At 49.0% G+C, this 22,977-nt stretch overlaps 1 protein-coding gene across 19 annotated transcripts in view; it reads left to right on the top strand.

Annotated features, from left to right (window-relative positions):
• Nucleotides 1-22,977, top strand: part of CACNA1G (calcium voltage-gated channel subunit alpha1 G) — a 145,901-nt gene that overhangs the window by 80,798 nt on the left and 42,126 nt on the right. For 9 of the 19 annotated variants that reach the window (XM_027880656.1, XM_027880650.1, XM_027880654.1 and 6 more), the window contains exons 14-23: nt 671-826; nt 5,154-5,222; nt 6,114-6,140; nt 8,015-8,108; nt 8,668-8,852; nt 8,987-9,433; nt 15,050-15,150; nt 16,316-16,439; nt 19,307-19,375; nt 20,255-20,439. In XM_027880656.1, coding sequence (XP_027736457.1) covers nt 671-826; nt 5,154-5,222; nt 6,114-6,140; nt 8,015-8,108; nt 8,668-8,852; nt 8,987-9,433; nt 15,050-15,150; nt 16,316-16,439; nt 19,307-19,375; nt 20,255-20,439 — 1,457 coding nt within the window. The remainder of the gene's footprint in view (nt 1-670; nt 827-5,153; nt 5,223-6,113; nt 6,141-8,014; nt 8,109-8,667; nt 8,853-8,986; nt 9,434-15,049; nt 15,151-16,315; nt 16,440-19,306; nt 19,376-20,254; nt 20,440-22,977) is intronic. The other 10 variants (XM_027880659.1, XM_027880652.1, XM_027880657.1 and 7 more) reach the window with 3 other exon arrangements.

Genomic DNA, 22,977 nt, shown 5'->3' with positions numbered 1-22,977 from the left:
GGATTGCAGAGACTGGGGTTGCTTTCCAAAGAATCTGGCAGAGCTTAGTGAAGCTCCTTGCCATGGAAAGGTGGCGACAAGTGCAGGCACGCGGGGGCTTTTGGACTGTTTTCCTGACTAAATCTGAAAGTTGATGAGGAGGGGCTGCTGAGGCAGGAGGGTCTTGCATTTGCAGGGTATGGGCTGGGTGGGTGAAAGTAAGTGTAGTGGGTGAGGATGGAGAGGGAGAGAGCAGGACCGTTTGCAGCGGTATTTTAATAATGGAATCTGTTTTAAGCCTGTAGTTGATACGTGCAGTTTTTTGTTCTAGCAGCTCTGGGCTCTGTAACCCTGGGATCTTTGAAGGACTTTGAATTGCTCTGGCTGACCAGAGGAAAGGTCTGACCAATGCAGTGTTGCACTCTCTCATGGCTGGGGGTGTCCCGGGGTGTGGGGGTGAGTTGGGGTGGTTTGCACAGGGTCCTTACCAGTAGCTGTGGAATCACAGTCTCTTGGTCCTGTCTCTTCTCTGGCTCACAGGATGACTTGGGCTGGATTTATATTCCTGTGGTTAATTACAGCTACAGTGGATACCCCAGAATTGGGGTGCTTGTCTGGCCTGTCTGGAGCATGGATAATCCAGCAGGCTATGCTCCAGCATCTCCATATTCCTGACACCCTTCCTCTGCAGATTTTGACCCAGGAAGACTGGAACAAGGTCCTTTACAATGGCATGGCATCCACCTCGTCCTGGGCTGCTCTCTACTTCATCGCTCTCATGACGTTTGGGAATTACGTTCTCTTTAATCTGCTGGTGGCCATCCTGGTAGAGGGTTTCCAGACAGAGGTAATGTCCTCACACTCGTGTCTTTTCTTTCTTCCAAAGTTTCAGGGCCTCCAGATCCTGGAATTTGATTTCTGAGATGGACAGCAATGCCTTGAAAAGAGTGGTACGGGGAAAAAAAGTGGGGTAAAATATTAGGTCTTCTTTCTGGTTTTATTGGTTTTTTGGTGGTTTTTTTTTTTTTGTTGGTGTTTTTTTTTTTTGTGGTTTGTTGGTTTGGTTTTGTTTTTTTTTTTTTTTTTTTTTTTTTTTTTTTTTTTTTTTTTTTTTTTTTTTATTTCTTTTCCTTTTCTGTAGCCACGGTGCAATTCAACACAGCAAACCCTCTAAATGAAGGGCTTAAATGAAAAGCATTGTTAGCATTAATGCAGGAGTGGGAATTGAGCGGTGAGTCAGGCACTGCGGATGGGATCGCTGCTATGACAGTCTCTTTGAAACAGTTTTCACCGTGTTTGTCAGCCAGATTAAAGGCCCCTCCTGAAAACTTACGCAGGCTGGTAAGAGATTAGTGACACGATTATCTTTTTTCATGGTATGCATTCATGGAGCTCTTCCCGTTTCTAGCCCTGCAGTGCTCTGCATATTTTAAAGTATGTGATTTCTGGTCTCTGCCATCTGCTGCGTTGGGCTGGGAGCTTCCATGAGACATCCTGGATTGCTGGAGGCTTTGGGGGACACTTAGGTTTGAACTCAACCTCTTTTTCGCCCTACTGCTGATCCAGCTGTCCAACTTGGAGTGAGTGAGCATGTCACCTAGTCCCCTTCAGAGTGGGAGACCTGCGATGCCCACCCGCTCCCTACAAAAATTGTCTGACTGTTTAAGAACATCCTTAAGGTGTGGGGACCCTTACATGCTGCCCAGAGGGTTGGTTGGAGAGGTAAATATCAGCTAAAACTCCTTACTGGGCTCTGCTCATATAGGCTGTGCCTTCTACACACTCTCTGATTTTTATGAGCATTCTGGGGTGACTAAATATTGTTTAAGATTTGTTGCATGTGTATTATAATATCCTGCCATCCTATAAACAGAACTGTTTTTATTATCCTTACTATTTTGGAGCAGAGTTTGGAGTTAAATTAATGGAGTCATCCCAGGAGATAGCAAGAAGAAATACCTTTTTTTCTTGTATCGTCTCTCTCCACATTGGTGCTTTTCTTTTTTTAACTGTTATTGTTGTAGCTGTTTCTGTCTGTAAATCCCCTACCACCACTCAGCTGAAGGGAAGATCACTGCCAGGTTCTCCCAAACGGCAAAATGTTCCCTTGCCTGAGTGAGAAGAGGTACAAAGCTCCTTGTCTGCTCGCGGTGACAGCTTCGAAACCCAACCTTTGTTCTGTCTGGCAAATTGATTCTCTGAAGGTCACCAAAGCAGGACATCACCTGCTGCACCTGCTGCGCAGAGGAAGGGACTCAGCCTTTAAACACAGCAGCCCTTTTGCCAGCCCCTGGCCCTCGAGGGAGGCTGACACCTCTGCTCCTTGGCTCAGCCTGGTTTTCTGTGCTAGAGCATTCCTGTGCTCTGCTGCTGCCACGTGCCTCTTCCCTGGGCAGCAGTTCATCCCACACTCGCTTTGTGGCCAGCTGTGCCATGGTGCAACTCCCTCCAAATTCATGGACTGGCTTTAATGTGCATTAACTGGTTTTGTTGCACTAACTGTGCCCTTGAGGGTGTGTCTACCCTGGAGCCAGGGAACCGCCTGCAGCACTCCTCGGATTTGCTTTTGGCTGTTTTCTGCAGCAGGGCTGCCCCAACGCCTGTCCCTGCAGCTCCTCTGCCAGGGCTGGTCCAAGCCAGCTCCCCGATATCTGTGTAAGCTACAAATGTGTTTTAAGTGCTGTGTAAATCAGGGTGTAACCTCTGATTTGGGAAAGCACAGAGACAGCCTGAAGGCAGTGATGCTCACACCAGTATTGAGGTGAGCACAGGCACCAGGATCCAGTGCAGCCTCCAATGACCCAACCGTCTCTGCCAGTCCTGCTTATCCATGGCAATTTTTAACAAACTTGCACCTTATTTCTCTAATTTGTGACTGATTACAGTGCTATTTTAAATCTTAGGCTTTGATGATGGCTTTTTAATAGTAATCTTCCTTCCACATCCTCATTACTCTGAGTTCTCCATGTTCTAACAGTAGAGTGTGGTGGGACTGAGAGGTCCCTCAGCTCAGCGAGAGTTTCCTGCAGCAGGCAGGGAGCAAATGTCTCTGGAGGTCAGGAGCCAAGTCTGGCCCTGCTGGTTTATGTTTATTCAGCTTTGCTGGTGTGTAGCTTTGAGAACAGATCACGTTCTGGTTTTTGCAAGCCAGCACACAGAGGATCCTCTCCTAAGCAGAATTAATAGAGAGATCATCTCTCGCTGTAAACAAACCCCGGCGTCTCCCTCCCGTGATTGCACTTGACTCTTCTTCTGTGTTGGGTTTGGGTTTTTTTCTTTGTTTTTCCATTCTCCTTCAGATTTCTGGGCTGAAACACAATCCTAGGGCTGCTGCCTTTATCTCCCTGGTCCTTGAGTGCCTTTCCTCAATCCGCAAGCACCTCATTAATTTTAGTGCATGGCTTTGCAGCCCCAGTTGCCAGGCAGCAGATGTATATAAGCAGTTGAGAAACTAAAAGGACCTGTTCCAAACTTTAAATATGGAACAATATATTTTGCAGGGTTGAGTTCCTTTTTTTTTTTTTTCCCCCCCTCTTTTCCTTTTATTTGGTAACCTGCTTCTCTCTTGCAAGAGGCACACGCAGGACTTTATGCCACGTCGTTATTTTTGACCACACATTTCCTGATTTAACTGGAACCTGGTGTTGGTGCAGGGAAGGTGAGCAGGGGACTCCGTTTGATCAAGCTGCTAATTGGAAATTGCTGCCTGACCTCTCAGGTCCCTGCCTTAGAGACTTCTCTCTGAGGCAAGGAGTGACTTCTCTTCGTCGGGCATAAGCTCCTCTCCTGAGGGACTTCCTAATAGTATTATCTCCAAAGCATATTCTTCCATTGGTAATCCTCCCAGTCTGTGTCCCAGTATCCCTGTCTGTTCTCACTCATGGGTTTGTTCCCTCCCCTTCTTTGGCACCCCTCCTTTCCTGGCACCCCCTCCAGGTCCTCCAGCCTCTCCATCCTTTTCCCCGCAGGACATTACCTGCATTCTGGAGGTAGCATCCTTGGAGAAATATGGATGTCAACTTCTCCTGGTCTTCCACCAGAGGGAACAGTCCCTTCTCCTGCAGTAGAGATTTTGGATGGTGTTTTTCTTGCATCCCTTGCCTATTGCATTCCTATTGGTTTTAGTGGGATTTTCCTTGTAAAAGTGTTTCCATCTTTTCTCTTTCAATGGCTTTTCCATGTCTCTCCCTGTTACAAGCAAAGACTTTAAGTTAAGGGTCCATCACGCTGCTGGCACGTCCTTCTTAAAATCTTCATCCCAGCCTAGGCTGGGATGAGTTTTGTAACCATTTAGCAACCAGAGGAAAGATCCACTGCCCTGGAGGCAAGAAATTAAGCTGGTAGGACAATCTGTGCCCTCCTGCTGCAGCAGGTGACCTCCTCTGGCCCCATGGGATAGAACCAAGCTCAGATGCACTGCTGAAAAGTGAGGAACAGTGGGAGAGCTGCCCCTGAGGAAGGGGAAGCACAGCAATGTGAAAAATGGTGTGTGCTTTCCAAGTGGGCAGGGAAAGGCTGACTTCTGGTGCTGTGAAATGATGTTGGGGTCATTGGTGTGGCAAAGCTCCCCAGGATGGGGCTGTGTCCCCTTGCCTGCAGACCCCTGGTTTAAACTGCTGGTTTAAATGGATGTCTCCACTAACAGGGCTGAGGAGGGATCTGAACTCACAGCAGATTGTGTGTCTCTCCTTAAATTAGGTATTTCACCTGGCTGCAAGAGCACTGATATTGTGTTAATCAAACATTCATTAAAAGCCTCCGTTGCTGCTTAATGAAGGCGTAATAAATAAAGATGCTATTATAGAGCTGCACAAAAAAAAATAATAATCATGTTTTCAATAATTAGCTGATGTTTCATTAGCACAATTATCACTTAGGAGCTGAAGCAAGCTCTGATTGAAACACTTAATTTAAAGGTAAGGCTGGTCCCCTTCAAAGGGCTTTGCTTCACCTGAGATCTTCCCTTCCCTCCCTGCGCTGAGTGGAATGGGGTGGGTGTCCCAGCCCGGCACTCCATCATGGCCACGCACTGCCCTTCTCCCCCTTCCCCTCTCCTTCCCTGCCTCTTCTCGTGTGTTTTTTGATTCCCCATTCAGTCCTGCTGTTGAAACTGTGAAAATTGAACCCCGCCTTCCCCTTCCTCCCCCCCCTCCCTCCCCCCGTTTCTCCTTCAGGAGATCTCCAAGCGAGAAGATGCGAGTGGGCAGTTAAGCTGTATTCAGCTGCCTGTCGACTCGTCGGGGGTACGTACAGCACATCCCACCGCCACCGTGGTTGTCTCTCTCGTGGTGCCTGGTCACACACCGTGGTGCTGTCCTCATTGTAGTAGCTGTCATTCTTCTGGGGCTTATTTGGGTGTTTTGGGAGTGTTTTTGTTTTTTCTTTCCTTTTTTTTTGGTCACCCTCATTGTCCAGTCAGCCGTGATTTTAAGTCCCTTCCTTCTCTGAGGGAGCCAGGTAAATTAAGGTGGGTGCTTCGGAGCAGCTGATGTGGCTCCAGCCACAGCTCTCACTGACCCCCTTCTGGATGCCTGCCCTGGGAAAGGCTCCCCCCAGGGCTATGACAGCCTCTCCATGGCACAGTCACACCCCTAGGGATGTGGATGGTGGTGCTGATTGCTGAGTGTGCCTGCCAAGGCTCCCTCACGCAGGCGGAGGAGGGTGGCCAGGAGGGAAGGGACCTGGAATCAAACCTGTTTGTGGACACGTGTGTGGGGGAGCCCTGTGCTCTGCAGGACAGGGTAGGGCAGCAGCAACTGCGCCGTGGTGTGTCCAGAAAGGCTGGTTGGAGTGCTGGGATTGCTGATGAGATGCCACGTTACAGCACAGCCAGGATGTGAAATGGTCCCGTCCAGGTCTGAGGAAGCCGTGGATCTCCAAAGTGCCGCACACCCCAAACCTTACCCTTCTGCCAACCTCCTCTTTCTCTTTACCACCCCCTTCCCTTTCTGTCCTTTTCCAAGAAGCCTGACTTCTCCCTCAGCCCAGAAGCCCTTTCCCCTCATATCCCAGTGTGTCAGTTCCCTTCGGTACAGGCTGGTTTAGCTGTTGTACCACCTGGTCCATCTTGACGTACCCTCGTTTCCCAAAAGGATTTTAACTCCCTGTTCTCTCCTAACCCCTTTTCTATCCAGAAAGGCAAACTGGGAGTGCAAGAACAGGTAACGGGCAGCAGCCACGGCTGCAAGATGTTTGCCTGCACCATACTGAGTCTGGCACGTGGTGTTTGGGAGGGGATGTTCACTGTCCTCCAGACATGGGGTTTGGTGCTGGGGAAGGGGGTGGGAAGTCCCCATGTAGCTCTGCTTTTCCATCTCAGCACATGTCTCATTGTGCCCCCTTAAAAAACTTTCCTTTGGGCTCTTAAAGAGCACTCCAGGAATACAAATCACGTAAAATTCTTCCCATTATTTATTTCTTTTTAATAACCCATTAGGGAGAATGAGTAATTCCTGGCAGGCCCGCTGACAGGCTGAGCCGGGAGCCTCCATGGGGAACGTACCTGGAGCCAGCTGGAGCCCCTGTTCATACAGACATGGGTCTGACTCCAGCAAAGCTCAGGCCAGCCTGCCTTTACTGCTCCCCCTTGCAAGGTGCATTCCTGATCTGCTCAGGCTGCGTCCTTCAGGATGAGCTTCCCTGAATAGCACAGAAGTTCTGGATCGTCGGGAGGGGAAGTTTTGAGCCAACACTTCACGTCACACTCCCTTTTGCCTTGCAAATGTGTCTGAGTGTCCAGTCTGCCTGGAAAAAATATCTTTAACAGTTTAGTGACCCCACTAAATAGTGGGGCAGTACTGGGGCTCAGCCCTCTGGGGTTTTGCTTAACAATGAGGTGCAGGGCACTGACTTCTGTTGGATCCATCTCTTCCTCCTGTCCCATGCTGGGGTCCTTCTGGGATTTTTCAGTCAACAGGTACCCGAGCACCAAACCTCAGCAGTGCTGGCCAGGGCTCCTGGGGATGCAGCTTAGCCTTGGTGGGGTTTTCTGGGGCTCCTGGGCTCTCACAGCTAAAGTGAGGGTCTGCTTGGCTTCTCCCATCCCAGCATCTTCCCTTTCTTCCCACCTCTCCTCCATTGTGACAGGGCTTGGTGCCCTTTGCCAGAGCAGTGGTTTCAGCTGTGAATCCTCCTCTTTTTGGATGGGTATCGATCATTCTGGCGAGCACCACTGCCCGTTGGGTGTATCCTGACTATACCACACCCTAAGTGCCTTTCTGCAGTGCCAATGGACAGAATCAGGGTGACACACAGGGACATCCCTAATAGGGTCTGTGCCACGAGACTGAGTGAGAGCCTGGGCACCACGCTGTGAGCACTGGTAAACATCATCTCTCTGCCCAAGGATGGGCACCTGCCAGAGCAGGCAGCTCTCGCTCGACCCCCCTCTCCCCCGATCTTCAAAATGATACACCAGAATTTAAACTCCTCAAATGATACAGTGTAAATCCCAAAAAGTTCTGCTCCTGTTGTGTGTGGCAGCTGGGAGGGGAACGGCTGCTCGTGGCAGTTGGGTTCTGCCACCTGGATCCTCTCTGTGCTGATGGGGCGTCCATCGACACATGCACAGAAGTCACGTAGGATATTTGGGGTCTGCTGTGCCCTTTCTGAAGCCTGGATTGCTCCATCACTAGAAAGAGCCACACACAGGGAGTTTTAAGACGTGGTGTATAAATTAAGAGAGGTTAATAGGGCCATCTTCTGTCCACAAATTGCTCATCGGATCTCTCCTTTCCTAACATCTGCCCCATATGCAATTTCAGCAGCAAAAATTAAGCCATGGTTTGTTTTTTCCTGATCCCTTTCTGGGACCGTGTTTGGAGCCAGAGGCAATCCATCTTCCTGGTAGGAGGTTAATTAGTCTGTGGTATAAACCTGTGCATGCATCATTTTGTGAAAGGTGGTGTTGCATTGTGGTACAAAGTTCAGTGGATCCGTAGGTGTGGTGTTGGAGATGGGAATCCGTTTTTGCAGAGGGGTGTCCGTGCACTGTGGCCCATAACCCTCTTTGCTGAAGCCCTTTGTTTTGCTCCAGGGTGATGCTTCCAAGTCCGATTCCGAGGGGGATCTCTTTCCCCGCAGCCTGGAAGAGGAGGGAGGACTTAAGAAAAACTTGTCAAATCCAGCCTGTGAGTAATAACCCCAGGAGGATGGGCCCTTCCACAGAAACCTCACTTTGCTGTGAAAACAATGTGTCCAAAAGGAAAAAGCCCTCCTAGAGGGAATGCTGTAATCCCAGTTGTGGCTTGCTTGACACTGCAGCAGGCTTGCGGCTTGGGATGGGATTTTGGGATGCAGACAGGGAGAGACATAATTGCATTTGAGCTGTAATTTCCCCACCAAACCTGAGGTCTGGGCTTTTGGACTGTCTCTGCAGGAGGAGCATGGGGAAGGAGGTTCCCAGAGATGGAGCTGGTACATGTTGGGTTGAGGGCCAGCAGATGACATTCTGCATCTGCTCTCCTCTCCCACTGACACGTGATCCCATTGGCACCTGATCCCATTACTGTTTGAGATTCCCCTGCCAGGCTGAAGGACGGGCTCCCATCTCTCCAGAGAGGCTTCCTGGCCCACATCCCCTTGGTGCTCGGAACAGAGCCATCCCCGCGCAGCCTCTCTGCCTGCCCCGAGCGGGTTGTAGACGTGCCCCTTGAGGTGTGACACCTAAAACCCTTTTGTGCCTTCCAGTGATGGCCCTGAGCGACCACCCGGAGCTGAAGAAGAGCCTGACCCCTCCGCTCATCATCCACACCGCCGCCACGCCGATGCCCATGCCCAAGAGTGCCATGTTCGGGGACGCGGCGCAGGGCTACGAGTCCCGCCGGGCCAGCGGCGTCTCCGTGGACCCCGCCCTCTACGAGCTCAAGTCCCCGGTACTCGCGGCACCTCCTCCTGCGGATGTTCAGTGCGTCCGTGGGGCTGTCTGTCCGCCCGTCCGCCCCAGCAGCCTGGCCCGGGGCGGGTGGCACGGGGCTGATGCTCTTCCCTGTCCCTGTCCTTCCCGCAGCCCAGTGCCCGCAGCTCCCCGCACAGCCCCTGGCGTGCCAGCAGCAGCTGGAACAGCCGCCGCTCCAGCTGGAACAGCATCGGCCGGGCCCCCAGCCTCAAGCGCCGGGGGCAGAGCGGCGAGCGCAGGTCCCTGCTGTCCGGGGAGGGCAAGGAGAGCTCGGAGGAAGGGGAGAGCTCGGACGAGGAGCGCTCCAGCCGGGCCGGCAGCTTCAATGGCTCTTTGCCTCATCGCATGGAGTCGCTGGAAACGAAAGGGTCCTTCGACCTCCAGGATACCCTGCAGGTGCCTTCCCTGTACCGGACCAGCAGCATGCACAGCACCCGAACCACTGCCTCCGAGCACCAGGACTGCAACGGGAAGACCTCTCCGGGTCTGCTGCTGCACCAGCTCCACCTGGATGACCCCCCTCCGGATGGTGATGACTGCGATGATGAAGGCAACATGGTAAGGAAACGCCATGCGTTCATTTCAGGCTTTTTCCCTTGTCAAAACAATGCTTGTCCCTGCCTTGGGAGTGCACAAGTGGGTGCAAAGCAACGGCCTGTTGCAGGGTTTAGGTCTTGCCATCACCACCAGACCAGACTGAGAGTCACCCAGGAGGTGTCTGGGCAGTGGATGATGTCAGAAATGAGACTGGGATCATAGCACGTGTTTCAGTGCACTATCAAATGGCTCATGATGGAGAGATCCAGGGCAAAACTCCCCAGGTTCCACTAAAACTTACAAAGTGAAGGCCATCTATTGGAAATACATGCTTTTCTGGGTTTATTTTTTTCATTGTTTTTCCAAAAAGCCCCAAAACAAAGCAAGTAACTTTCCCTGCTTTCCAACTATTATTCAGTTTTCTGCCCCCACAGCAGCAGCAGACAATTTCTATTGACATCAACAGGCAAGGAAAGGGCAGGGCTTGGCCCTCCATTCCCATGGCAGTGTTAGGCCCATGGAGACTGGTAATTTCAGAGGCTTTGCATTAATTTCCATCTGAAGAGGCATTTTGCCAGTGAGCGTCTCTTTCATGGGCCTGAAAAGAGCCATTTAGGAAATATTAGCTAAAAAGGCTGCAAGCGCAGGGAAGGGACAAGGGTTCCTCATTTTTCACATGGATGTTTGTATCTTAAGGGGATAAAAGGAATCTGGCTGCTTTTCCAAAGTTGTTTGCATGCCTGGCATGGTGGGGCTTGATTTGGGCAGCAGAGTGTCCCAGTTCTGGCTTCGGTGTGCTTTGGGATGTCCCCGGGACAGTTTTGGAGTGTTCCCTGCTCTTCCAGGGTTACCTCTTTGTTTGATTATACCTTGTTCTCAGGCTTAAAAATGTGATGGTCTGATGTGTCATCCCCAGGGGGTAACTCTGTTTCTGCTGGTGGAGCAGATGGGTTTTGGGTAGAGCCACGTGATGGTGACAGGGGCTGTTCTGAGAACAGGAAAGAGGCAGCTTGTGGACATGATTTTACTGTGTTTCACTGAGTTTGTTGAATGGAAATGGAATTGGGATCATGTGAAGGGATGCAAAAGCAGCGTTGACTCCAGAGTCCTTCTATGCCCTACGGGAGGAGAAAGGGAGTTAGTGCTGGCAGAATGGAGTCACTCAGCTGTGAACTCCCTTTAAAAAAAGCCATTATCCCATTACATCTCCAGCATGGATCCTCAGCCTGGGATTTTTACTGATTGTCTTAACCTGGTTTTTACCTTCCATAAAATAAATTAAATTTTTAAGAAAAGGAGCAGCAATTATTTTTGGAAAAAACACTATTAAAAGTGATCAAGAGACCATGCTTTTTATTGCTAGCTAGGGATTTTTTTTTTTTTTCATGCTTCAACATCTGCTGCTTTTTCCAGCTCACCTGGTGCAAACATCCCACTGGTCCCTTCCTTTCTGTCCAGGGGATCACAAGCCAGCAGCCCCCCTTGTGCTGGACGTGGTGTGGTGGGACTTGTCCCTCCTCTCCCATCCCACCCATTCCCCATCCCCAGCCAGTGCTGACAATAAGTTGTTGAATAAGATTTTTAATCTTTGTTACAGCAACTGCTTTTAGTATAAAGCAAACGTCATCCTCTGTGTACCAAGGTCTGTCCACAGAGGGTTAGACCAAAGATCCCTCAATCCCCTCCCATGCAGTGGTCAGAAGGAAATGCCAGGGGAAAGAATAGACAGAATAGGGTAAATGAATTGTACCCCAACCCGTGGTATGGCCACAGCTGGGGTACCAGCAGCTGGCTGGTGCCTTTCCCCATGCTCTGAAATATGCCTTCACTGCAAATCACTAAACCAGATGGATCAGAAAGTATTGTTTAGATTAGCAAAATGAGCCCCTAGGTTGTGGAGCTTCTCTTTGGGATTCCCTCCTGACATTTAGGGAGGATGCTTTGCCCCTAAATCAGCCTTGACAAAGTCAGGGGGAAAAAAAAAAATTGCATTATAAATGGAAAAAATTAGACACAAAACTCCCCAGCAACAAAAGAATAGCAGAGCTCAACTGTTACTCAGATCAAAGTAATCCTAAATATGCCCTTCTGCATCAAAGCTTCACATCCCTCCTTGCTGCCTGGTTTTGATTGCCTCTGTGCAGAAATTAAAGGAAGTGCAAACGCTTCGTCTGGATTTCCCAGGCTCCCACTATATTAGTGCTGCTCCACTGCCTTCAATGAGTTTATTCTGAATTTCCATCCCTCTGAGGGGACAGAATCAGGCCCCTGACAGCTCTGCTCCCCAGAAGTGTGGAATCATTGCAGACAAGGAGAAATTTCATAGAGAGAGCAATCCAGTGCCTGCTTGGGTTCACGTGGCTGTGACCAGAATCGGGGATCGGCTGCCAGGTCTTTGTTGTTTCTGACTGCTGGATTTTGGATGGTTTTGGATGCTTTCCACCCAAATTGCTGTGTGCTCAGAGCTGAAAGTGGGGAAATATTGAATATGCAACCAAATGTGTCCCCTCCTCTCCAAAACCTCACTGCATTTTGCGATTGCAGCTCCTTTCCCTTTGCCTGTTCCACTTCTTCTCTGTGGTGTGCGGTCCAGCCACTCCCAAACTCTCTCAGCCTGTCCCTGCTGCATATTAAAATTAAATAATCAGGTCCCGAGTGCCTCCGTGCAGCTTCCAGCTTGCCTGGAGGTCCACTGCTGCTCACAGAGCGTTTTTCAGCAGTTCCCCCATCCTTATAATAAATCTTTTATAAATCTAAGCCTCTCCCTTACTCTGAGGAGTGCATCAGTCATCTTTTAATGCCAACTGCCTTTCATCCTGCCCTCAGAAGTGCATTAATATCTGAAATTCCTAAAAAAAAGGCAACTATTTATCAGCAGCTCTTGTTGCTGTAGGATTGAGTGGCTCCATTCCCACTTCTGCCTGTTAGCACCCAGAATCTCCCCATGTCCTGGCCTCTGTGGTGGGGGGTTTGGAGGGCTTTACCCAGGGAGATTTTTTTTCTAAGTCACTGGCAACTGAATTAAAGAGTAGTTTCCTTCTCCCCCCCCCCCCCATCTTTATTCATCCTGTCCAGGTGTGTTTTATGAACAAATAGATGTGATTTGAGCCACATAATTGATATATCACTTTGAACATAATACAGGCTTAAAGAGCAATCAGCCCGATTGTCAGCACTCGGAGCCTGCCCGGACCTCGCTGGGAAAGTGTTGGATGGGGCTCAGGCTAGAAACACTCAGGGTTTATTTCACAAATATCTTACGTTTGGCTCGAATTAACTGAACTGTGCTGTTCCACTAGTGGAAATCTGGAGTAATTCGTTGGAGTTTAGGTTTCTGGGGATGTACTTGGCCCCGCACAGAGCAGCCGGGCTGCGGCCCCAGCCAAGCCCCAATGCTTGCCCTTACTCTAACCCACTGAATGGACACGATGGAAGATCACTTTTTGCCTCTGTTATCTGATTTAGCCCACGAACTGCGAGCTGCAACAATTAGCCAAACCTCAAAATATCTTTGGCATTAAAATTGGACAAAAGGAATATAAAGAAGCATTCTGTGCTGCTGACGCAGTACCATTCACTACAAATCCCCTTGATAAATACCAGAACTGCTTTGAATAAGAGATACTTCTGGAAACCTTCCAGCTCACAAAATGAACTGGACCAAGTTGCATCTATTACTCCCTGTCCAGAGACTGGGGTAGCAATCACTGTTCTCACCACAGCTTTGAGCAGACACCCAATTTTTATCCATTTATTTACCTTTGTTAAATCTACGGATAATTAAACTAACTAGGCTGCTTGAAGGGATAACACAACCCTAAGGATGCATGCTCTATTAAATACAGTTTAGAGAGAAGGGAGCAGTTCTGACTCCTTGCCTGCAGATGGAAAAGGGATGTGAGAACAACCAAAACCCCACTGGTGTGTGGTGGCGTGGTCTGTGTGTGCGTTGAAGTGGAGGGAAGGGTGGATGGCTGAAGGAGCAGGGTCGAAAGATCTAGCTTTTTTTTGTGTGTTATTCCAACTTTCCTTCTTATTTTCCCAAGATGCTTTTTGTTTTCTGAAGGGTTTAGATTGTCACCGAGGGTTTTCATTAAAACAGACACCACACTCGTTACTCCCCATCACTAATGAGACCCTTGGCTGGTTGCCTATAGGAACAGAAAGCACTTCCTCCACTCCACTCAATTATCCTAACAAATCCCATTTTTACAATCCAGACTACTCCAAGTGTGAACAGTTTGGCTCCACATGAATCCCCTCTCCCTGTTTCCAAGATGAAATAAATGGAAGTGCCTCAGTCCTGGAGTGTGGGTGCTGCTGGGGTGTGAGTGGTGATTCCTGCACTGTCCTTCACACCCCTTTACGTCCTCATGGCCCTGAACTTCTGTAGAATAAGCTTCAAAGAGCCCATGCAGGCACATTGCAGGTCTGCTCATCCAGCCCCAGGTGATAGCAGGGAAATGTGGGTAATGAAAGAGCAAGGGATGTTTTTTATTTATCTGCAAATACAAAGCACTGAGTTGACATTGCATACACCAGTCTGTGCATTTGTCTTCTGATGCTTCCATGTGGAGGGGCTGGGAGAGCCCCGGTGTGCTGGGAAGGACGTTGACTTGGCTTTTAGGTGTTGTCTGTGCATGGGGTGCTAATGCTGCAATGTCAGTGGGATTGAAGATCCCGACTTTCCCTCAGAGACCTGTGAATGAGAAGGTGATAAACCCAAGTCAGAGGCTGTTGCAGCATGGATGAGTCTTCCCCTCAGTGTCCACTTTTTGATGTCTTCAGCTGACTTTTTGGCTAAGGCTTTTGCAGTCTGCCCTCCTGACCTGAAACGACCTTGCAAACAGTCTGTAACATAAGTATGCGTGGCTGAGGATGTGCCGTGGTTTCAAGTAGGAATTAATTTGTGGGAATTGGATGGCCCATGTTCATGCAGGTCAGGCGGGCCATGATGTTCCCTTCTGGCTTTATAATCTCCCATCTAATCTGTTCATGCTGAATGAGAGGCAGATGCTTGCCATTGTGTTCCTGGACCAAAACTCGGGTCTCAAATGATTTCTTTAGCTCTCCAGCAGTGCATGGACACAGGGCTTGCCCCAGCCAGCAGCAGGAATCCACCCCTTGCTCCTCTTATAACCTCTGACACAAGCATGCTATATTCTTTTAAAAAACCCAAACAACTAAAAAAAACACACAAAAATACCACACAAAAAAAAAAAAAAAAAAAAACAAAACAAAAAAACAAACCTTAGAAGATTCAGGCAAGCATTTGATGAGTATCTGGAGGGACTGAGGCTGATCAGAGTGGGTTATCAGTCCTTTGGGCAAGGGTTTTATTTATCATGTTTGTCCTCTTGGATAACCATGTGCCAGACACAGTTACTGTGTGGAGGAAGAAGCAAGACTGAACCCTGTGAGCTTGCAGGGCTGGCACAACCCTCACCTGGCTGCCAGAGCTCCTTCCCCTGCCCAGCAGGGCCTTTTCTGGGGAGATCATTTTATTTCAGTTTTACTGAGCACCTGGAGATATGTGTTTAGTGAAAAACTGCCCCGAATCCTTCACTTGGAAGTTTTGGGGGTTTATTGTTTTAACAGTTCTGTGTTTTCCTCCTGGTCTGTATGTTTTCCTCCTAGAGCAAAAAGGACCGTATGAAGGCCTGGATACGGGCACGGCTCCCCACCTGCTGCAAAGAGAGAGACTCCTGGTCCATCTACGTCTTCGCCCCTCACTCCAGGTAAGGCAGGGCTCTTGGGCAGTGGTAGCGTGCTGGGCATGGATGGCCTTTTTACAGTGGCTCATCTGCCCATCCTTCCCAGACGGGTCTCTATATGTCAGTCCACAAAACTTCCAGCCCTTCCCCTGCCCCAGCATGAGGTCAGGGTGAGACAATAAACAGCTGCTGGCTGCAGAGAGCCCTGGCATAGGAGTGTCCAGTTGAAACCCATAGCCTGGGCATGTCTGCAGCTTTATCAGGTTCATCCATTGCTTTCACAGTGATGACAGCGTTCTGCAAGTTTTTCACTTAACATAGGGTGGGGAGTTTGCAGCAAGGGAGAAAGGTGCTGCATGGGGTGAATTCGCCCCTGCCACACAACCTGTACCATAGCAAGGGAGAGAGTTCTCGACCTCCCCAACCTGCCTCTCAGCTGGAATTCTCTGTCCTCCCACTTTCCTTCATCCCTCTCCCAGAGAAAACCCCCTCTCCTTGCCTGCAGGCTCCCAGTTCTGCCCTCCCCAAAGCCTGGCCGTGCCGGGGCCATCTGTGCTCCGTGCTCCCCCATGCACTCCCCTGGACACACACCCACACGCAGGGAGGGTTCCCCGTGTTCAAGCCGGAGGGCCCTGGACGGTGTTCAGGTTCATTCATACAAAGATTAGAGAGATTTTCAGAAACAGACTTTGGGAAATGTAATACGGTATTATAAATCCTGGGTCAGTGTACAGCCATCTGTCACAATAAATAGCTTCTGTCCCTTTGTTCCGTGTGCGCTCAGCCCTCATGGGCTCACTGGGAGTATTTCTTCCTTTATTTAAGCTAAACCTGAGCACTAGGAGCCCAGGTAGGGGGGTCGAATCCAAGCCTGGCCGTGTGTCCAAGTTGTGGAAGCAGCTGCTCCATTCCAAGTGAGCCAAACCCCTCTACGAACATCACCAGGGCTTGAAATTTGTTGCCCAGTTCTGCAGCTCGGATCCTTTTCTGTTCTTTTCCCCGATCTGCCCGCAGCGTGCGGCTCTGCCAGGGAGGGGATTGGGAGATTGGAGCTCATCTGCTTTGCAAACGGAGCGCCCGACTCCCCTGCCGTGCATCGAGCTGCTGCGTGTCTCCCCAGCCAGTCAAGCATTAACAGCTAGTCTGTGTCTACTCTTCTCTTTTTTTTTTTTTTTTTCTTTCTCGGCAGATTCCGCCTGATGTGCAATAAAATCATCACTCACAAGATGTTTGATCATGTCGTCTTGGTGATCATTTTCCTGAACTGCATTACCATTGCCATGGAACGGCCCAAAATCGAGCCTCACAGTGCTGTGAGTTCCTGAGGTTAAGGTTTTCCTGTGCTCCTCGCGGAGCAAACACCTGTGGTTTGGACCCCATGCTGTGCACTTGGTCTCACTTTCTTCCTCTTTTTAAAACGTGAAGCTTCCAACACCTCCTGGGTATCCTTTGAATTAGTTACAGCAACTGTGCTGGTGCCTACCTAGCCTCATTTCAAAGCACAAGAGCAGAGCTTATGGCCTGCAATATATCCAATATCCCATTTCTGGAAGTACAGTCAAGGTTTTAACACATGACATAGCATGACATCTGTCTCAGTTTCATTCTCTTAGAAACCTTCAAACACTTTTCCTCTCTCAACACAATGTTCGCTTCTTCCATCTGTTCCCCACGGGCATGTATGTGTGGTGTGAAGGGAATGGGGGAAACTGTTCATTTCATACTCTTCTCTCCCCTTTGTGTACCAGCTTTGTTGTGACACCAGAAAAACTGAATTGATACAGGCGCTGTAATGCCAGTTCCCTGAACTGCTTTGTTTTAATATGCTGCATAAGGATCCCTGAAACCAGACCCTCACAGCACCGACATCCATCAATCAGAGGGGCAGAATCACCCTATTGCTCTTTTATTTTAGCATAGATTGGGGCTGAGATGCGCTGGGCTCTTGCTGGTGTATCGCGCAAGACTGCTCATATCACAATTGTAAAGAATCCTGGTTTGTTGATGTAGGCGTGTCAGGCTGTTCATTTTTGTGGATCTTCAATGTAAGACCTCAGAACTGGAGTCTTGGCTGCTCTGTGCCTATTTTAAGCTTTCCCTAGTAGTCCTCCTCACTGTAACAGTTTGCCCAGCAGTCCCTCCCCTAAATCCATTTTTCCTTTCAGTTACCATGCAGTCATGGAGCACCAACTTGCAAGAAGAGAGCACAGGTCCCTGCCAGCCACCCTGCTGCTCCTCAAATGGGGAAACCTGAGAATGTCCCTTTAAATCCCAAATGTTTCTTTGGAGCCCCTTACTGTGACCTCTGAGAGTCACAGCTCACTAAGGCTGGCTCTGAAAGGAGCTGTAGTTACTCAGGGATGAAAGGAATGGGGTGATGCATGTGAGTCAGAGGAGTCCACAGCAAAGAGCTGTAGCACCCAAACCCAGTACTTCACACAGGAGAGGAGGAGGAGCTGTGGTGTTCTCTGGCATTGGGAGGATGCAGAGAGGAAAGGAGACAGGGACTGATGTGAGATTCATCACCACCAGGTTATAACCAAGAGAACTAAAATTGGTCCAGGGCTGGACTGAGCTGGACCATGGTCTGGGAACAGCAGAGAAGAAGGGGGATGCTGTGCAGTGGGGCAGAGGAGCCAGGAGTGCAGGGGCCCTGCCTGTGCTGATGGAGCTCTCGTGTGGAAACCGAGAGAGTTAGTTTAGGTTGAGTTGTTTAAAATAATTGTTCTTTGCTTCCCTGAGCTGTGGATTTTCTAACTGCTTCAAGCGAGTTCTCTTTTCCTGTCCCAGTTTCAGCTGGCTTATCAGAACAGGGGATGCTGTTGCTACCCAGCATGCGCTCCCCACTGCAGAGTGCACGACATGGGCCGGGGAGATTATCCTTCAAAATAGCCACGCGCTTGCCAGGGAGGGATGCAATATCCTCAGTCTCTGCTCCATGCTATTGCTGTTTTATCTCCAGCTCCACAAGCAGGTCCCTACACCTTCCCTCCTGCCCACTGCCTGCCCCTCCATAGCGGTCTTTTGTGTGGCAGTCAGCTAACGGCCAGAGATGTTTCCTATCACAGCTCATGCAATCACAGTGCAGGCCTAGGACCTAATTAATTATGGACCTGCTATGGAAACAAGCTACTGTGTGGTTCCTGAGTCACTTTCAGTAAATCATGATATGGCAAGAGAGAGAGAGTTGCCAAGGTGTTTTGTCTTGTTTAAATTGCATCTCATTTTGAGCGAGAGATCTGCATCTCTTATGGGACCACTCTGTAGGGAGCGGCAGAAATAAATCCAAAATTGTTATTATCAGAACTGGGGCCAGTTCAGTTGTATGCATACATGCACACACATCATCTTTCCTCCAACCTCCACCTTCTGCTGTCCATTTCTCAGTACAGGCAATCAGAGGTTGTTCAGGGATTAGGGCGAAGTGTAATTTGTTTAATGATCATCATTAAAAAGATAGGTTTCTGCTAACTACAGATAGGGAACCAGTCCATGGTCTCATCTGTAATCACTAGCTGCTATTGCAGAGTGGTGGCAGTGAGGATGGCATGGTCTGGTGGATAGCACAGGGGACTGGGAGATGTGGCTGTTGGGCTCCACGCCAGGTCTCGCCCACGGCTTTGGGCAAGAGAATCAACCTTTTGGGGGCAGGTCTCAGCTGGCATAAAACCCCAGAGCTTTTCTGGCTTCGCTGGAGCTGTGACAACTCATGCCAGCTGCACTTCAGCATCCCACGGGTCCTGCTGCCTCACAGCTCAGCCACTCTAATATTGACTTAATTTCTAGGAGAATTGGGAGCTCAGTGATATTTACACTGTGCAGTGACGTCTGCAGGTGAGGGGCAGGTAGAGATTTGTCAAGCGTGTTTCAAGGGGGAAATATCTCCCTGTTACTCCAGGGGAGGTTGGAACTGGGGGCAAATAGGGGGATTTTGGAGGCAGGTGCCGGCGCCTGCCCCTGTCCATGGTGCTGACACAGAGCCGGGTACTGGCAGGGCTGAACCATGAGAAGTGTTATTGTCTAAATATTTGGATTTTTATCTCTTTGCGAGCAAACAGTCCGAGTCTTGTTTCAGCACGGAAGCTGGAGAACAGTTATCAACTGCCTAAATATGCATGGGGAGATGTACAGCTGTAGAGAGCAGGCTATAAAATATTGTCTCTCATTTTCTTTTTCATAGGAACGGATTTTCCTAACACTCTCCAACTACATCTTTACAGTCATCTTCCTGACTGAGATGACAGTTAAGGTAAATGAATTCGGAGATAAGTGTGCCTGCATTATATTAGTGATCTTTTATTATGGTGGACTCACAAAACCCCTAAGTCTACCAGCTGTGAGTGAGGTGTATTTTTTCCTCATCTGAATCATATTCAAATACCCACCACATGCCTTATTCTGAGCACGTTTTACATCAGAACGATTTCACTGAAGTTCCTCTTGATTTACACCATTATATGAGCAATGGGATCCTTCAATTCAGCAATCCTTCCCTATTCAGCAAAGCTCTTGGAGCACACGCTTAACTTCAACCATGCATGTAAGTCCCATTGTCTTCAACAACCAGTTGTCCTCAGCAACCTAAGCCACTGTGTGCTTTCCTGAGGAGGGAGAGACTTAAGCACGTTGAAACACTTTGCTGGATTTGAGGCAGGAGGCTCAGAAACCCATTGCTGTAAATCTCTCTTGTGTAATTCATAATCATCTCGCTGAACAATTGCTCTTTCTTTGGAAAGTTTCTCTAGTTTCTTTATTTGCAAAGCTTGTACATGATTGCTTCGGGTCAGCCACTCTGAACCTTCTCTCCTGCAGTCTATAGGAATAAAATACGATCAAATTTTTTTTTGTGCCAGAGCTGAACGTTTTAAGAACAGTTTTGTGCAGGTAGGTTTATCTGCATTAAAAGTACATCAGCTCTAAGGGACAACCTGGGATCTTTCTGCAGCGGTATTTTCATAATTCTTTCAATAGAGCACTCTGCTGGTTTGTCTAATTAGGCTTCTGTACTGGGAAGCAAATGGACTCGCAGACGTGTATGTGTAAATAACGCACTCTCAGCAGGCTGCTAAGCGGAACAAACATATTGCATGCGATACTCATAATTTGTTGCAACTTGGTGTCCGGGCAGGTGGTGGCACTAGGCTTGTGTTTTGGGGAGAAAGCCTACTTGAAGAGCAGCTGGAACGTGCTGGATGGGGTGCTGGTTCTCATCTCCGTCATCGACATCCTGGTCTCGATGGTGTCAGACAGCGGCACGAAAATCCTGGGGATGCTGCGGGTGCTGAGACTGCTGAGGACGCTGCGGCCCTTAAGGTGAGTAGAGGCTGAGGGAGACCTCGGAGAGTGTAGGGTGTGTGTGCCAAAGAGGGGGCTGAGCATCTGTGCAAGGGAAGGGGCAGGAGAGACAAGGGCACGGCGTCTGTCACCGGTGTTGTTCCAGCCTCCTGCGGCTCCGCAGACAATGAGCGCCCGCAGGTCCTGCTGAGCCTCAAGGAGCTCCGGGTCTCGCTGTGTTTTGGGACCAGCCCCAAGTGCAATAGTAAACTGATCAATGCCTCTTTTGCTCATTAAAACACACATCCCCTGCTATTTGTGTTCTCATTTGCTCTGTGTAAAGTGCAGCTTAACAGCTTCTTCTCCCCCTTTCCTTCAGGCAGTCAATGGCTTTTGTAACAAAGAAGGAAATTAGTAGCAGGTGGCAGATCATTTTTAAGGAAGGAGAGACTCAACTGTTGCTTAACCTAGAATGCAAAGGGCTTTTTTCCCCAGCTCCCCATTAATTTTACAGAGACATTTATTTTGAAAATGGCCCAGACAAGATGAAAGCCATTGTCCTGCTAAGTTGGTCCCCCATCTCTGCCAGCAGGCAGTATTCCATGCTCCAGGGGCAGACTCCCCTCCGATAAGAATCTGCCCAAGGACCAGCCTCCTCCAAATAGGCATCTGTTTATGACCTGTACCCCAAGGCATGAAGGTTTCTCTCCATCCTAAATGCAGTCCCTCTTCAATACCATTGTTGCTGCTCTTGTTATGCAGCAGCTAATAAACCTTCCTGCTCAAAGCATCTTTGTGTGCCTGTCATATCTTACTGCTGCTTCCTTCATAAAAGGTTCGCTTTCAGTCAAGATTTCCTCTTTCAGGACAGAAAAATAGGAGCCTTCTTCTGATAGAAGATGTTGTTTTTACTATTCCCATGTGAATAATAAGTCTAAATAACAATGGCCATGCCTACACATATATCTTTCAAATATTCTCGACAGCTATAAAAGACATTCTGTTCAATTGGACTGTGTGTGTTGTGCCTGGTGAGTTTTAGAATGTGAGATGCTTTTAATCATTTCTATCTAGCACCATTGGGGTGGTTCAGCTCCCTCACCATGTGAGTAGACTGTCTTCCTATGTGACTCCAATTCTGACTTTTCTCTCTTCATGTGTCCCCCGGTATATCATATCAACTGCTGTTTCTGGGGTAGTTTCTGCCCAGTTGAGTAGATATGGTTGAGTAGATATGTTCTGCTCTGCTCTTCTGCTTTGGCTGATTTTTGACCTTTGTTAAGAAAACCTATAAAATAATCTGTTTAGCTCTGGGTAAAAGAAGGATTGATTTCCTATGTCTGAACTGTGGAATGCAAGTTTCTCTTTTGATGTTCCCTCCTTAAATCGGATCTAGAGGCAGACATTTGGGTTGTGCTGAGCCCTGCTATAGTCTGACCTGTCTGACCTGGTAAAATCCCTGTATGGTTTCTTGTAGATCTGTAGGTCTGCCCGGCCAGGACTTGGGTCTTTTTTAACTGGAGCCTTTCTCTGTAGGCACCTATGTGCGTGAAGAATCTGCAGTTATGGTGAATAATCCACTCAGTAACTGCAGGCAGGAGAAAGACCTGCCATCTGGAGCATGTTCAGGATTAGGTTCTCCCATTGCTATTCCATTCCTGTTGGCATTTGATATGTTTTCTCAAGAGAGTATGTGAATGTTTTCAGCCAGCACGCTGCTTTCTACTACAAAGGAAACGTAAAAAAGACAGCAACGAGCCCATTCCCTAAATATGTTCAGAATCAGTTCTGTTCCCCTGTAATTAGATTTGTAGGAAATGAAAAAGCAGCCATCAAACTAGGGGCTTTTCAGTAAGTCATAAATCTCCTCTCATGTGGAAACCCCATCTGCCTCCGTGCTGCACATCTGGGCTGCCCTGAGCCCGCCTCTGCCCAGGGCTGCCCGCCCTGCCTTTGCCGCGGGCTGTGGCGAGAGGCTCGGGGATCACACCGGCACTGCCTGGGATGTGCAGCTGGAGCAACGTGGGATGACAGCTGGGACAGGTGACCTGAGGTCTCAGCACGCCGTGGCTCCAGTCCCCGTGTCTGGGTGGAGGCCGAGCTGATGTTTTTCTTTTCTGAGAAGACGCGGGGCAAAGACCAAAGCAAGTGCTCTGCTCCCACCACAGAGGAGCAAACCCTACTCCTTCTGGGGGCACTCAGGGACAGGGCTGAAGTGAGGACACCCTTAGTGAGAAGCCAAGCCACGGCTGTGTGTGTCACACTCAGCTGGAGAGCAGGGACAGCCCTCGTCGTCTCTGCATTGGCTTTCCCACTTGATGGTCTGGAAGGGGGATTTTTGCAAAAGACCTCTCTAGTTCTGCCTCTGATTTTCTCCTGTGGAAAAAAGGAAAAAACGCCACTGGTTTACACAGCACACAAGCGCAGGCATTTAAAAAAACTGGCTTGTGTGCCAATCACGGGGTTTTGATTGCATGATTGATTATCAGGCTCCAAATTGAATCCATGAGAATTCGAGCCCAGCTTTATGACCAGAATTCCAAAAATAAATTCACAAAGGAGTGACATTTAAAGATG

Source organism: Empidonax traillii, unplaced genomic scaffold (genome assembly GCF_003031625.1).
Source record: "Empidonax traillii isolate 1590-97213 ecotype Southwest subspecies unplaced genomic scaffold, ASM303162v1 scaffold73:size1297144, whole genome shotgun sequence".
NCBI classification, from domain to species: Eukaryota; Metazoa; Chordata; class Aves; order Passeriformes; family Tyrannidae; genus Empidonax; species Empidonax traillii.
Note: the sequence above shows the minus strand (reverse complement) of the source record. Positions and strands in the feature narration are given on the sequence as shown.